The sequence below is a fragment of the Montipora foliosa genome, chromosome 4 (genome assembly GCF_036669935.1).
Source record: "Montipora foliosa isolate CH-2021 chromosome 4, ASM3666993v2, whole genome shotgun sequence".
NCBI classification, from domain to species: Eukaryota; Metazoa; Cnidaria; class Anthozoa; order Scleractinia; family Acroporidae; genus Montipora; species Montipora foliosa.
The window spans coordinates 2,005,813-2,020,812 of record NC_090872.1 but is presented as its reverse complement, the minus strand read 5'-3'; the positions used below and the strand labels follow the sequence as shown (position 1 = coordinate 2,020,812).

At 38.2% G+C, this 15,000-nt stretch overlaps 4 protein-coding genes and 1 long non-coding RNA gene across 7 annotated transcripts in view; 3 read left to right on the top strand and 2 right to left on the bottom strand.

The window, feature by feature from the left end:
• Window positions 1-31, top strand: part of LOC137999509 (exosome complex component RRP45-like) — a 24,792-nt gene extending 24,761 nt beyond the window's left edge. For both annotated transcript variants that reach the window (XM_068845287.1, XM_068845288.1), the window contains exon 15: window positions 1-31. This exon is cut by the window's left edge and continues 181 nt beyond it. The gene's annotated coding sequence lies outside the window, so the exon portion shown is untranslated.
• A 1,062-nt stretch (window positions 32-1,093) lies between these two features.
• On the bottom strand, window positions 1,094-3,383 carry LOC137999506 (high mobility group protein B3-like). Its single transcript, XM_068845285.1, has 2 exons — window positions 2,961-3,383; window positions 1,094-2,631 (listed from the first exon to the last, which is right to left on the bottom strand). Exons 1-2 carry the CDS (start codon window positions 3,299-3,301, stop codon window positions 2,376-2,378), a joined length of 597 nt encoding a protein of 198 aa, XP_068701386.1. The 5' UTR covers window positions 3,302-3,383; the 3' UTR covers window positions 1,094-2,375.
• Window positions 3,384-4,290: 907 nt separating this feature from the next.
• LOC137999507 (histone deacetylase complex subunit SAP30L-like) lies at window positions 4,291-7,360 on the top strand. The gene is made up of 4 exons (XM_068845286.1): window positions 4,291-4,518; window positions 4,644-4,745; window positions 4,913-5,011; window positions 6,444-7,360. Exons 1-4 carry the CDS (start codon window positions 4,348-4,350, stop codon window positions 6,558-6,560), a joined length of 489 nt encoding a protein of 162 aa, XP_068701387.1. The 5' UTR covers window positions 4,291-4,347; the 3' UTR covers window positions 6,561-7,360.
• Window positions 6,626-9,562, bottom strand: LOC137999508 (uncharacterized). The gene is made up of 2 exons (XR_011122964.1): window positions 9,008-9,562; window positions 6,626-8,425 (listed from the first exon to the last, which is right to left on the bottom strand). It is a non-coding gene; the product is annotated as an uncharacterized lncRNA (long non-coding RNA).
• Window positions 9,563-9,619: 57 nt separating this feature from the next.
• LOC137999504 (phospholipid-transporting ATPase IA-like) overlaps window positions 9,620-15,000 on the top strand; it is a 52,448-nt gene continuing 47,067 nt past the window's right edge. Inside the window, exons 1-5 of one of the 2 annotated variants that reach the window (XM_068845283.1) lie at window positions 9,651-9,771; window positions 10,316-10,413; window positions 12,532-12,640; window positions 14,164-14,263; window positions 14,418-14,516. In XM_068845283.1, the coding sequence (XP_068701384.1) occupies window positions 10,359-10,413; window positions 12,532-12,640; window positions 14,164-14,263; window positions 14,418-14,516 (363 nt within the window). In that variant the 5' untranslated portion in view covers window positions 9,651-9,771; window positions 10,316-10,358. Of the gene's footprint in view, window positions 9,772-10,315; window positions 10,414-12,531; window positions 12,641-14,163; window positions 14,264-14,417; window positions 14,517-15,000 lie in introns of both variants that reach the window. The other variant, XM_068845282.1, reaches the window with a different exon arrangement.

The window sequence follows — 15,000 nt, the reverse complement described above, 5'->3', positions numbered from 1 at the left end:
CTTTGTAAATAAAGTTGATTTCAGTCCTAAAAAAAAATTCATTTCAGTCGTAATGAACTCTGAACAACTGCCTTTTCGTACGAGACACACAAAGTGGTCCTGCTTTTCACCCCCAGCAACCATTCGAATGGTTTGAGCTGAAAACGTGAGACACCTCTAGCAGCCGCTGTATGTACCCTCTGTGACTTCGCAGCATGACACCACAGCCAAATGTCATTGGCTGGAGTCGATTGTGATTAGGGAGGAAAACGGAAATTCTTGGGGGAAAATCCCCTTGTCATGTGGAGTTCGATATAAACTCGGCCCCTAGACGATTGCAATGGTGGAGCGCTCGGATGATGCCCCGTTCTCCAGCATGACTTCCCAAGGCTTAATTTCCCCATATACAAATTTCGCAAAAGCGGTCTGCGACAGACAAGTTAGAACGAGAATTTTCGTGCCTTTATGAAAAAGAGCAACGTGCTTTGCCGTTACCAACCTCGTTCCCAGGGCTTGTCCTTCCCTCGGCAGTGAAAATCTGTGGGAACGAGCTTATTTCAACATCTTTTCGATTTTGATTGCTGGGGTGGGGAAAGAAAACGGTTACAACACGCTTTTAAACTCATTCAACATCAATTCAACCTCGTTTCAATATGTTTCAACACGGTTGAAATGGGAAGGGGGGGGGGGGGGGTACGGTTTCAACATCGCTGTGGACAAAATCGAACGGCCGCACAAACCACACATCTTTTCTCTGAACTGAACCGGCCAGACTTAGTACTTTACTCTGTCTAACGCCAGATGATTTTACTCGTCAATGGGGAAGCCCCGGAAGCCAATGTGTCAAGGGTAAGTAAAATGAATCGGTTGGTACTAAACGCGCGTTTATTGAAATTGGTTTTATTTGCGTTTTGTTTGTTATCGTTTTTGCGTTTTGAACACACGACATTCCAACAATTTTGAAAAAAATAATGTAAGGAGTGCAAAGCAAGCATTGAAAAAGAAAGAAGAAACACGAGAAATAAGGGAAATCTTATAGCGATAAAACGAAAGGTAAAAGAACTCCACCAAAGGATTATTAATTAATATTATCCTGGTCAATAAGATTCATCAAAATGCATGACGCAATGTCGTCGGTGCATTATTCACATAACGAGCAATTAATGTAAAATAGGAATTCATCTTTAACCCAAACTGAAAGCAAATTTTATTTTAAAATCAGAATGGAAACACTATTATCTACATAGCCTTGCAAATTTCGCCACAAACGTCAATAAGGCAAACTGTTACATGTAAAATGAGTCGTTGCGTAAACGGAATGCTTGCTAATAAGGGTTCAATAGTCCCGTTCTCAACTTAAAATGGGTCACTCCAATTGTTATCTGCACCCCCTCCCCCACTATGAAGGGCTTTTTTCAAGGTCTGGATGGAACCTGTCAGAATCTGGAATTTGCCTTTTACTTCCTTGGAATCAGTATATATCATCAATGTATGATTTAGTATGCCTTTTATAGGCTGTTCAGTCCAGTTTTTATTCATCTGCTCCTGTATGGGAAGAGGGTCTAATCGATCATTTTCGAATTCTCACGGTTGGACTGGATCTAGCATGAAATGGAGGCTAATGCGGGCAAATCTTTTCACACACAAGTAGACCTTATTCACGATAGCCGCCATGTTGGATTTGCTATTATCATGCAAATTAGCTACACACTTCTGAGGGGGCAAACATCGCAAGTTCGAGAGGTTACAACGAACATCTTCGCCACACAGATGATTTGTTTTACGTTCATTGAATGTTTATCACCTAAGTAGTAAAATAGAATGCTTACACAAGTTACTTTGATGTTTTTTTTTGTGAAAAATGAGCAGATAACGAAGTAGAAAGTCAAAATGTCGGAGGTAATCAAAAGATATAAAATGATTAAAAAAGGTACTTAATTCTAAATTCTAAAATTTACTTTTAGCAATGTTAATTCAATATTTCGACGAGCCGATTTTCCGCAATTTGCCTTTATTCCAATGTTTGCCCCCCAGCATAACACATGGCTAATTTACATGACAATTTGAAAACCAACATGGCGGCTATCGTGAATAAGGGCTATTAATTTGCCCGGATTAGCCTCCATTTCATGCTAGATCCAGTCCAGCCGTGCAAATTCGAAAATGGAACCTAACCTGTCGGAATCTGGAGTTTGGCATTTAATTATAATCCCTGGGAAACTATATTTCACCATTTTACCACCTGTCGTAATCATTCCTTCCAAAGGGGGAGGAGGGGGGAGGAGGGGGTGGGGGGTGCGGATAAAAATTGGAACGACTCAATCCCGTTTTAAAACTTGAGAATGAAGTCCAGGATAACAATAATGTGACTCTTTCGAATTTCTAAAGGACTTGAGTTACTCCTCGGCCTCGACCATATCTGTGTCCACGCTTGTACTTGGTACAACGTAATCTCCTTTCATAAACGCCTTCATCTCTTCATCGTACCTTTCCTTGTCTCGCTGAGCCAATTTAATGTAATGCTCCTTATCTTGATCGTTCATGTTTCTCCACATCTCTCCAAGCATCTTTGCAATTTCCTTGGTTGGCTCATCTGGGTTCTGTTCCTTCAACTTTGGTCGTTTTTCCTCACTAAAACACATGAATGGGTTTCTAGAAAAGAAGAATTAGCCATTTCTCAACTATTCACAGACTCTCATTTACCTAGCAAGATAGCTCGAGAGTCGTTGCTAAAAATTGATGAAATTTCTACGGAAATCCGTCAGAAACATGCATTTAAAAGGTATAAGCTTACATGTAACTGGAATCTACATAGCTTACAAACTTCAACTAAATATTGAGCCTTTTTAACCCATTTAAACAACTGCAAAGACTTTAAATGAAACGCAGAACACAGTACGTAAGACTTAGGATCTCGATTAGAATAGATGTAGCCTTTTGACCAATGCACGCCTACTGTAATAAAACCTAAGCTCACTTACTTTGCTCCCTTTGGTCTGTTTTTGTCTTTCGGCTTCTTTCCCTTTCGTGTCTTCCTTCCAGCAGCTTCTGGCGGCGAGTAATTTGCCATTTCATTTTCGTATCTTAGCTTATCCTTTTCGGCAGCTTCTCTGTAAGGCTGCCTTTCCTCTTCACTCAGCGCCTTCCATTTTTCCGCACAAGCTTTCGAAAACTCCAAAAAGTTTGCTGGGCTTTCGTCTTCTGTTGCCTTATTTGCATCAAGCTCTAATTTTTTCATCGCTTCTCTTTCCTGCTGAAGGAATATGCTGTATGGGTTTCGTCTTCCCTTGGGTTTGTTGGGGTCCTTACCACTCCTCGGCATGGTACTTGAACTGAACTGTATCGGACTGAACTGTATCTCAATCAGTTCTATTGAATGCAATATTGAACTAAATGCACGATAATCTGGCCTTGAATGAATGGGTACGTTTGCGAAGGTCGGCTCCTGCACTTCACCGCGTCAATTTGTAGAACGTCCTGGATTGGTCACTTTTTCCCGCCATTGTGGCATGGCGACTTGTTTACGACAACTAACAAAGATGCAGATATTTTCTACATCTCTACATTTCAACGACGTCAGGGAAATTTTGTGAATTTGTTGCAAATGGAAAGAGTTTCTTGAGAGAATTCTCCGTTAAAATCCATCCAAAAGGTGTTCCTTCTTCTGTGATATTGCGCGACAGAGTGTGTTTCGACGGCCGCTAAACCTTTTGATAGACGGAAGGTATAGGTAACTGGGAGTCCCCTAGTGTGCTATCCTCTCTTTCGTTTACCTGTATGCTACCATTTTTTTATAGCCCAGTCTCTTTTACCCTAACCTACGATTAGGCCAGGGCGCAGAAGAGAATGGGCATTCTTTTCTGCGCCCTGATCAGGCGTACTTTTCTTTAGAAAGGGCGCGCCCTGATGGGTTACTTTTACTCCAAATTTTGGGTGAAGGAACAAAATCCTATAAACTCTTGTTCTTAGGCCATCGTAGCTTCATTAGGAAAATAACACAAACAGCGGTGATAAACATTGTATTCCAACGCATTTTTATAAAACTTGACGTTTCGTATGCTAGTCAACACAAATTTTCAGTCTAGGTTCCAGACCCCTATTGTTTACGATATATATATATAGTTTTTAAAAATTGTAACGTTCACTTTTGAAAATGTGTGTTGACTAGCATACGAAACGTCAAGTTTTATAAAAATGCGTTGGAAGACAATGTTTATCACCGCTGTTTGTGTTATTTTCCTAAGAAAATCCTACTTCCGGTCGCTTCTGGACCATGTGACATGACGTCATACACATGTGTACAACAAACAGGAAAGGAGCGATTTTCAAGATCGGCGGTCAACGTGTTTTCATTCTGGCAAGCCAGTGATGAACGGATATCGCAGCGAACAAGAGGAAGCCAGTTCTTCTGTTAGGCAGATTTGTTGCCTTGTAGAAGATAGTGAACGCTGTAAACGGCAGGCCGGTAACGCGAGCTATTCGAAACGAATTCAAAAGACAGTTTCGCAGAGAAAACTCAAGTTGTCCCTGGATGTTAACGTAAGAAATCAATTACTTTGATAGGATCCCTTCGCGTAACGAATCCTGATCGTGTACACCTGCGTTTTTTTTGCTTCTAACACCTACATTAAAGAAGGGATTGTTAATGAAAAATTTTATTTCAGGCGAGACACATCTACATTTGCGAACATCACAAAAATATGATTCAGAGTGTTCGCAGCAAGAGAAAGCGCAAAGATTCGGATGACGAAACTGAAATGGCTGAAGTAAGTTGGTTGCTATATTTTTTGTTGTTCTTGAAACTTAAAAAGATTTCTATACATAGTTGGGTAGGTTATATCCTGAGCCTTCAGTTTTGGCTCTGCCATTCAAAATCGTAGTCTACGCAATTAAGTTTAATTGCTTTTTCTTTTTGATTTGTATGCATGTGCAGGTCGATTTCTGCCAGCTTCAAGTAAACACTTTAAGGCGGTATAAACGACATTATAAACTGCAAACCAGGCCTGGATTGAATAAATCGCAGCTTGTTGAGGTATGAACAAATATAAACTTGCGTACTATTGTTTTCTTTACTTCGATTTGTTTGGATTGTTCCTTGTTATGCATGAGTCAACGAAAACCCCAGTCCCCACCCCCCTAACTGCTAATAGCAATTGAAAGTGAGATTACTAAGCAGAACTTGAGGATATGTACTTCGTTGCAGTGTTTTTATCAGAGCTACACATGTACCTGTATTACCTACATGTCCTCATGATTTGTTGCTGGTAAATTCTGAGTTATTATTTTCTGAGGGAAGGGGTAGGGCTTTTTGTGGATAGGGGACGGGGGGTAATCTCCTTCATAGGTAGTGGAAGATGATGTCCACTACTGGTTATTAGTTTTAAAGAAACTACTTTTTGCACTAGTAAAAATATTTACTCTGTCTAACACTAATGTCTTGATGATTCTACTCATCAATGGGACCTGCTTTAGCGTGAATGGGTCAAGTATTTAACCCTTTCACTCCCAATAGTGCCACTTATAGATTTTACTCTGTCTAATGCCAGACGATTTTACTCTTCAATGGGGAACCCCACGGGGGTGAAAGGGTTAACAACAGCTAGATTCACTAAAAAGCTATGTCCCCATTAACAACAGCTAGATTCACACAAAGGGTATGTCCCCATTAATGAACCCTTTCACTCCCAAGAGTGCCACTTATAGATTTTACTCTGTCTAATGCCAGACGATTTTACTCGTCAATGGGGAACCCCACGGGGGTGAAAGGGTTAACAACAGCTAGATTCACTAAAAAGCTATGTCCCCATTAACAACAGCTAGATTCACACAAAGGGTATGTCCCCATTAATGAACCCTTTCACTCCCAAGAGTGCCACTTATAGATTTTACTCTGTCTAACGCCAGACGATTTTACTCGTCGATGGGGAACCCCACGGGGGTGAAAGGGTTAAGCCTTTGCCTAGAAGCCAATTTTTATGAGATGTGGACTGTTCACCGGTGGCTCAGTTGGTTGAGTAAAGACTCAGCAGGATGAGCACCAGGCAGTGAGTGCCATGTGGGAGGCCATGAGTTTGACTTCAGCTGAACTACCTGGTAACACTCAGTGTCTTTAAATAACTAAGAAGAAAGCGCTGGCTGCAAATGTTTTAGACTGTGTAGTCTTCTCTGACAGGGACAATTAAGCTTCAGACAACCCTTCAATGTTCGTGACCCTGTGGGACGCCCTTAAAAGAACCCACACTCTATTCGCGAAGAGTAGGGCTCGGGTTTCTGGGTGTTGTGTTTTCTGTTCTCTATGGTACATAACATGGTTGCACGACAGCGTTTTCAACGAGTTACGACTCTAAAGCTCCCCGTGGGTAAACAAACTATGACCATTTCAGACTATGACTATGACTATGACTTGTCTTGTTTATTTTTTTTATGTAGAAGTCTTGTTAACATAGACATCTTTTTTATTTCAGAGTATTCAGAAGCACTTCAAGCTGATTCCATGTCCAGAGAAAGAAACTGTGGCATATTTTATTTACATGATCAAAACTCACAAAAGCAAACTGGACCAAAAACCAGACAGTAATTGAGGCAATTAAATTTTTATTCGTGACCACAGACTGGAAAAACTTGAATACAGAAGTGTGAAGTGGTGAAAATTTAAATTTTAAGTTTGTAAATATAATTCAAAGTAGCACTGTGGTACAACATCAGGCCTTGGTTTTCTCCAAGTTAAAAAAAATGGTTTTTGAAATCTTCTACATGTGAAAGTAATATGCCATCAATTCGCAGGGAATGAAATATTATAAAATAATTAGGATAGTACGTGCACTCTCATTGGTCAATAGCTGTGTTTAGATGAAAGTATGTAAACATGGCTGTGACATCACACAAACTTTTATTGGTTATGTTTTGTCAGATGCGTGTTGGGATTGGCCTGTAGGAAATATGAGCATATATCGAAAAAATCTGTTTCAATCAAGAAGTAAAAAAACCAACATTTTCCTTTATTTGTCAAATTATTTTTGAGAAGTATTTTATAAAAGCAATGGAGGACTTTTTTTCATGTTTACATAGCATCATCTAAACACTCGGGAGTTGGGAGAATTCTCAGCAGTTATGCAAACCCTCAGCTGCCACTCGGGTTTTCGTAACTGTCTCGAATTCTCCTCTTAGATGAGGCTATGTTAACATGAAAAAAGTCCTCTATTGCTTAAAAGTAGTCTGCCTTTGATTCACAGGGAATGAAATAACAATAATTATTAAAAAAATGTGTTTTGTGGGCAGAAACTGTGGTGATGTTGAGAAATGGTTGACACAAAATCTTGGTGAAAAGTTCTTTTGGTGTTGCACTGATTAACAAAATAAACCCAAAAGGGTGTTCAAAATATTCATTCACTTTGTTTGCATTTTGGGACTATTTAAATATCACTGATGTCATCAAGTTTTGCTTAGCCTATGTAGCTGGCAGGATATTTATTGCAGATCATTATTTTAAACACTCGCAAGTAAATCAATGGTTGTTTGGTTGTGTTTTGGTTGCGTCTTGACTTGATTTCCAGCCATTTTGGGAGTACGGTTAACATCCTCCCAACGAATAGCTAGATCAATGGTCTGTGTCCTATGTCTGTGACGTCGCACCTGTTTGCAATTGTATTTTGTATTCAGCTAATTGTATTTTGTACTTGGCATGCAGGCGACTTTCTGATTGGTGGAAAATACAATTATTGGCTGGACCATTGATCTAGCCATGGTGTGGGCAGAGGAACACGGGTGAACAAAACGGCTGGTAAATTGAGCCTAGGCCCTGACTGGCATAGTGACAAGTAGCCAAAGCACAACAAAGCAACCATTGAGTTACTCCTACGTGTTTCAATAATCCTGTTATAATGTATCCTGTCATCTACACAGGCTAGTTTTGCCATCACTTTCTCACAAGCAAAATGTTTTATCACAAATTCTTCATGGTCAATGAAGTGCTCTTGCCACCAGTCAACTCCCCAAAAAGTATTCCTCAGTCTGTAAGGTTGACAATTATTTGAGCTTGTCAGTGTTGTCAATGTCCTTTCTCCCATCTCTACCCCTTAAAAAAAACCCATGCACAACAACAACATCAACACAAACAGAGTACATTTTTTTGTTGTTGTGGCGAGGTTTTTGTCAGTGGTTAGACTTCTGTTATTTCTTTTAACAAAGTAATAATTTTATTGACATTAGTGTTTTTAGTTTTAACATATTACTTGGATATTTAAACTTTTTGGTCATGTGATTGTTAATTCTTGCTACAGTGTAGGTTGTCCTTCCAATTTTACTGTGAAGCATGTAGAAAATGATGAATACTAACTGTGATCATAAAAATTGCTCACTGCAAAGAGTTGCCCAATAAATTTACAGTCTATTAAAATAAGGAACTTCAAGTGGAAAGGGTCCAGAATGTCCAATAAAACGATTCATCCTGTTTTCAAAAGAAAAAGATTAATGTTCTGTTATCCCCATTTTACCTCATTTATTTAACTCATCCAAGTGGCTAATCTAGTGGGTGACCATAGCAAAAAGTGAACACAGAGAAAATGTTGTTCTTTAGGATAGAGCGGTTTTCAAATGAGTGCTGTAAAACCAAAACCAAAGTAATTTCTTTGGCCAATCAAAAAGGACGGAGACAATCCAGTAAACCAATCAAAACTCGAAGTAATTACACATATCAGACACAAAATGTTGGAAAATGTGCATGCGCGAGCCACGATTGGTTTTGGTTTCTCTTCTTATTGGTGGAATAACTGGTGCGAGAACTTTGAATCAATCACTGAGTAAAGTAATGCAAAACCAAAGTAATTCGCTGATTACTTTCGACACTTAATTGAAAACCGCTCTAAGAAGAATTTCTTCATATGCTAGGCTATATAACAATTATTTCATGAGCCCAAGTTGGATATGAAGTGATAAAATAACCAACGAGCGCGTAGCGCGAGTTGGTTATAATCACTTCATACCCAACAAGGGCGAATGGAATGATAATTGTTTTAGTAAGTTCTCAAACCTGGTTTTGCTGCCGATTTTTTCCACAATTTTACAAAGCGTCCGGGAAGAGCATCTTGGCGCACTATTTTCCATATGACGTAAAACTTTGACTATTGGCTCATAGTCGGAGTTTTTTAGCCAATCAAAAAGCTAGAAATGCAATAGTCGGAGCTAAAAATTTACTAAAACTAGATAGTCATTAAGGAGTGTATTAAGAATAATTTAAGCCTTCAATTGTGTTTTGTTTAGCTAGAGTCATTGAGCACTTTCCTTTTGAATTATGAAAAATCCAGTCGTTCCGGTGGGGCAACAAATCGAACAGTTCTTCCCTCTGGAATTTTTTTGGGCAAAAAGGAATAACTTCACACACACTCATCTTTTCTCGTTTTCACTGAAACTAAAATGACTGGTTTATCGCTGAACCGTTTAAGGATGGAAGACCCATGTCCTGTTGATGGAATGCAGTACCGAACCACTGAGCGAAAACTTTAACCAATTTTGCTGACCAATGTTAGATTGCCTATTAATTGTCGAAATTTTTTACGGTTCCATTTGACGGAAATACCTTTCAAATGGAAAGTGCTCATTTTCTCCCGGTCCAGTCTCTCGGTGTCTTTGTAGACCGTGGTTAAAGAGGTCTAGATCTGGGGCTTGTGAAACATGTACATGTCTGCAACCATGTCTGCCAGAACTTATCGGCCATGAAATCGTACAAAAAAGTAGCCAGAAAAGCTCCTTCAGAGCTTGCTGATGTCTTGGATAGTGAAGAGACCAGCCCTACAGGTAGGAAATTTCTACAATCTCAATCATCCAGATGTTAACGATCTCAATGCAAGTGAACTCTTACAGTGGGTGTTGAGGTTGATAATTTTTTTAAGGTGCAGTGACGTTTAATTTAAAATAAATACCGACCACGATTAGGTTGTGTTTAATTTGCTCTGTGGATGCTTATGCAACAAATTTTACTGATAATTGATATGTACATTTTCATTAAGCTTTATAAAGTTCCGCCCCAAACTCGTTTTGTCCGTATTTGAATGTTTTCAATTCCAGCTCGCTAGTTTATACGTCTTTCAATAAATTTTCATTGCTCCTACATTTTTTTACACGCTAGGAAGTTTTAATCTGATTTTATCAAAGCTTTGTATGGGACTTTCCGTTCGGGAAGGAAAACTACTCATGATCAAAAGAGATCTTCTCTCCAGCTGCGAAGCGGAAGGAGAGAAACAGCTGAAAGCTGCGCTTACTGCGCAGTCTCGTCCCTGTCATCTGAAAAACAAATGGTACGGTGTTTTTGTTGAAAAAATTCTCCACTTTCTATCGCAAGTATTTATGGTGGTCATACATAGCAGGAATCAGGTCGTCCAGTTATGACGGAGGGACACAAATTGACTGCCACTGGTTCGAAAAGCGATGGAAATAGCGGTAAGTTCACAGCGATCGCTGAAAGTGAGAAAGTAGTGTGTGCCACAAAACCCTTTGTAAAGCCTCATTTTAATTTTATTACGAGGTTATTTGCAGGGATTTTTGATCATGCCTTCCTTGAAATTACGATTTTAAACTTTTTTTCTTTCCTGATATTTCTCGTTTGGAAAATGTACGGTTGCTTTTAAGATTTTTGTGTTTCACAAGTTTGGCGTTACTGGACGAAAAATATATTTTTATTTTTTAAGCTTACATGCTTCGCTCAAAGGCTTCAATGATTTGCATTTATTTATCTGTGAAAACCACCGAACTAATAAGTATGCTTAATATGTAGCATTTTTTTTTGTTTGGACGTATTGATTTTACCTCAGACGAAAGTGAATTAATCTTGGATGAAAGAAACAGTGATCATGGGTTTTTCTTAACTTTGATCGTGTTGGCAGGTGAATCTTACGCTACATAAAAACAGCTGATCAGGACGGGTCATTAATCACTTAGCTTTTAACATTTTTTCTCAATGTCAAGAAATGCAGCTCGAGTGACTGAATGTTAAGTTGTTTTTTTTCTACAATTTGTTTCCCTCTTTTTTGAATTGGAGAAAAATTGCCCGCTATTTGAGAAAAGGAAAGTTTGGCTTATTGTTTGTATAGGTGTCAGTAATATTTATTTTTCCTGAGGGTTTTGTTTGTATAAAATTATAACTAATACCTCCTATGCATATAGGGTTGTACGTATAAACATTGTGCCAAATGTAATGTAGTTTGTGAATTTTAAGAATGTTCTTCATTTTTATACTTTTTGAAGAAAGAAATTCTCTTGGCACGTCCTTCATCTTTTTTTTTTGTTTGCTTGAGCATAAGCAAACAAAGAATAGCTTTACCTCTCACCAGTCTCTTTCTCTCCTCCTGCCCTAGGCCGACCTTCTTGCTAATCTCTTCACAACAAATGATCTTAGGAGGGCTACAGTGTTACCATCATAATAAACTTACAGCCTATGTTAAAGTGATCTCAGATAATTATTGACGCTATTATTATCTGTATCCACATCATTCTTATTTCTACTTCTTGCCAGTGGAAGAGGGGCATCAGTGCTGGCTAGAAACTCCAAATCTGCAAAGAGAATAATTGTTGACATTGAACCACAGTAGATGGCTAATCTGTATTAACTATTATTTCAAATAGACACAAAATCTGAAAATGGCTTTTTATATTGCCTGGAAACCACAATGGGCCATTTCTGATTTCATGTCAGCCTCCTCTTCACAGCGAGTGTAAGTGCGAAGTTTTTGTGTTAGTAATTAGTTCTACTTTACATCTGAATGAAAACTAATTTTCATAAAAACTTTGCACTTGTACTCGCTTTGAAGAGGAAGCAGACATGAACTCGGAAATAACATTGCCAAAAACTAATTCAGAAAAGACTAAATCTGAAAACTTTGTTTTGTGAAGAATTTCATAAAAGCCATTTGCCTAGGTGGTAAAATACTCTCAAAAACACCATTCTACTCTATTCTGAATTCTCTTTGCTATTTTTTCTGGGCATGCCGTTGCCACTGACATTCCCGTTCTGTTGCAAAATAAGCCTAATATCAAAATGTGACGTTGTTTAAAAGTGTACAAATTATGTAGTTTTAGGTGTGAAAAAAATTAAGATTTTGAAAACCTGAAAGTATTTTAAAGGTGTCGAAGAAAATTATGCAAGAAAATAATGCGAAGACTTGTTGGTTAATAATAATGCCAACAAAAATTTTCTTTTACATGTTTAAAATTCTTTAAAATTTTTAAGGCCTATATGCCTAAATTCTATAAATTTCACAGCAATTTGAATGAATTAAGAATCGAACGGATACACTAAAACTGAAGCCACCAATTCCAACTATCATTTTTCATGTACAGCTAGGACAATGTGTCACCTCTGATGTTATTACCAGAGTTTGACATCTTACCTGATTTATAGGGGAACCAACCCACAGCAAAACAGGAAAACGTTAACAGACAGAAGACAATGATTGCCCTTAAGTTATTGATTACAGATAACAGTCAATTAGAATACACTTGAATTTAGCTTATTTTAAGATTCTAACACTGTAAAATCGTTTTTTGCAATTTTTCTTGAAGAAAACTATGGAGCTCTTAAAAGTGATGCAACAGATGGTAATTGTGAGGCAGACAGAATTATTATTATCAATAAACCTCAAAGTCAGCAATTCTACAACAACAAGATTAGGTGGGTACTCCTTTTACAAGGTTTAATGAAAAGATTACTATGGAACTTGCCAGCCCCTGGAGTAAAATAAGTTGTAGTGATCTTGCTTAGTTTCCAAATTATGTAACTCACTGCCGATTTACAACAAAGAAAACAAAAACAAAGGATTATTAACAATAGACAAGAACATTGCAGACCAGTTTGCTCAGTTGTGAAGTCATGACCTTAACCCATTGACCCCTCTGGCGTCCTAGGATGTCGGCAGTTGACAAGTAAAATCACCTGGCGTTAGACAGAGTAAAATCTGTTGAAGTCTCACACCCAACTCTGGTTGGACTCAAGGTCTTAAAATAACTGGAGACAAAATATCTACCTTTATTGTTAGTAATGGCTTGTGCAAAATTAATGATTGCATGATCTGGTCTTTTAAAATAATGTTGAAGAACTTTAGTCCTCATTTCATAGCACTTCAATACTCATGAACTCTGTGAGGTATTAAGGAACCCCCACAACATTAATTTTACAATTATTGTTCAAGGGGTAGCCGTGTAACATGTAACATTGCTTCAAGGTGTCTCTCCTCACCCATGTTTATGATTAATATTGAAGTCATTTTCTTGTCACTGTTCGATCAAACCAGTTCGGGGTTCTTGCGATTTCTGTGTGAGCAAAGGAGCTGATATGACGTTCTGGCAACATGTTGGTGGGTGTAGCCTTGCGATGTTTTAGCAATTCCTGTGAAGGGTAGAGTAGCATTATTTTCTCAGAAATTTGTGCTACAGAAACTGATGGTCGAGAGGCAAAGTGGCAAGCAACGAGGAGTGTCTCCTTGAAAGTAGCTAGGTTATATGCTGGGGAAAATCGCCAGTCATCGGCCCTTTTTGACAGCTCTGTGAAACCTGAGAATTGACATTAAGACTCAATGACATTAGTGGAGCTCCAAGCGTGCAGAGCACCATTGGTGCACCATATGGTAACCCATCTGTGCAAGAAAATTTGGTTTTGGTCACCGTATGACTGTATGTCCACCCCTTCATATATGCCAATGTAACCAGTTTCACATGACCACATACTTCTATACTTGTGCCCAACATGGCGGCCATATGGCTAGCTTTGATACTGGACATCCTTGTTATGGTCAATTGACACCTGTCAAATCCTTTGAGCAGTATCATGTAACCATATCGCAGGGTCACGTTTAGAGTTCATCAAGGTCAGTTGTTTTTTTGACTGGCAAAGTTAATAAATATCCCTTATTATAGTGTTTTTAAATACAAGGTATTTAGATAAATGCTCATACACACCTGTATACCTATACCCTCTTCTTTAAGTACACCCCCTTTATAACCCCCTTTTTTTTCAAGTTGACCACTGACCAGGTACTAGATTATGATTGGATCGCAGGCTCAAGTCAGGTTAACTTATTGTAAGAAAAACATAACCCATGAGCTCCACTGTTACGCTTGGCTAAATCTATATATTATCATTAACTAGATCGATCATTCAATAATGTACCAACTTGATCATTAATATTTTCTTTACAGCACTGCCAAGTACAACTGGCTGACATTCCTTCCTAAGTTTCTCTTGGAGCAGTTTAGTCGATATTCCAATATTTTCTTCTTATTCATAGCTTTGTTGCAGGTATGTTATTTAAAGTGAGTTTATAATTATTGTATGTTATAAGGGTTTTTTGGTCTCTGATGGAATGCTATTTAAGTGTGTTTTTGTTGGTAACTCATTAGGGGTTTTCTATGTCCTTATATTATTTATAATTGTCAATTTTTCTTGTGTGCAGCAAATAGATGATGTATCACCCACTGGGCGTTATACAACAGCTGTCCCTCTGCTTCTAGTTCTTTCCTGTTCTGCTATAAAAGAGATCATAGAAGATTATGTAAGTCATTGAATTGCTTGGAAATGAAACAAGAATGATGTTAAACACAGTCATCACTGACTCGTCTGAGTACATTGTAGCTTAGCTTGTAGAAGGGGAATGTTAAGAGTGGAAAATAATAATAGTAATTAGTAATAGTAATTATTACTCTCACAAAACCAAACTAAAAACAAAACTAAAAGGTTAATTATTATGTCTGGGGATATTGAACTTTTCTGGAACAACATTACAACACTTTCTGCTCTAGTGGAGGGACCAGCATTAGCTAAGCTACGGGCAGATATGCCATCAGGACCTGATGCTTTATTGTTTTTAATGTTCTTGAGATCAGCCATGAGTTTGGTATTATTAAACATTAAATAATTGATTTCACTATAAAAGTTAACGTTAAAAAACAACGACGTTTCGACCGTTCGACGGTCATTTTCAAGTTGAACAGTAAAAGTTTTGAATGCGCTAAAATATATGTAACCGATTACAAAAA

Excerpts from the sequence above, each read along its gene's own strand:
- LOC137999506 (XM_068845285.1), bottom strand. The coding sequence starts at position 3,301 with ATGCCGAGGAGTGGTAAGGACCCCAACAAACCCAAGGGAAGACGAAAC. Across the intron at positions 2,632-2,960 it reads AACAGACCAAAGGGAGCAAA|AAACCCATTCATGTGTTTTA; the intron begins GTAAGTGAGCTT and ends CTTCTTTTCTAG.
- LOC137999507 (XM_068845286.1), top strand. The coding sequence starts at position 4,348 with ATGAACGGATATCGCAGCGAACAAGAGGAAGCCAGTTCTTCTGTTAGG. Across the intron at positions 4,519-4,643 it reads AGTTGTCCCTGGATGTTAAC|GCGAGACACATCTACATTTG; the intron begins GTAAGAAATCAA and ends ATTTTATTTCAG. Across the intron at positions 4,746-4,912 it reads ACGAAACTGAAATGGCTGAA|GTCGATTTCTGCCAGCTTCA; the intron begins GTAAGTTGGTTG and ends ATGCATGTGCAG.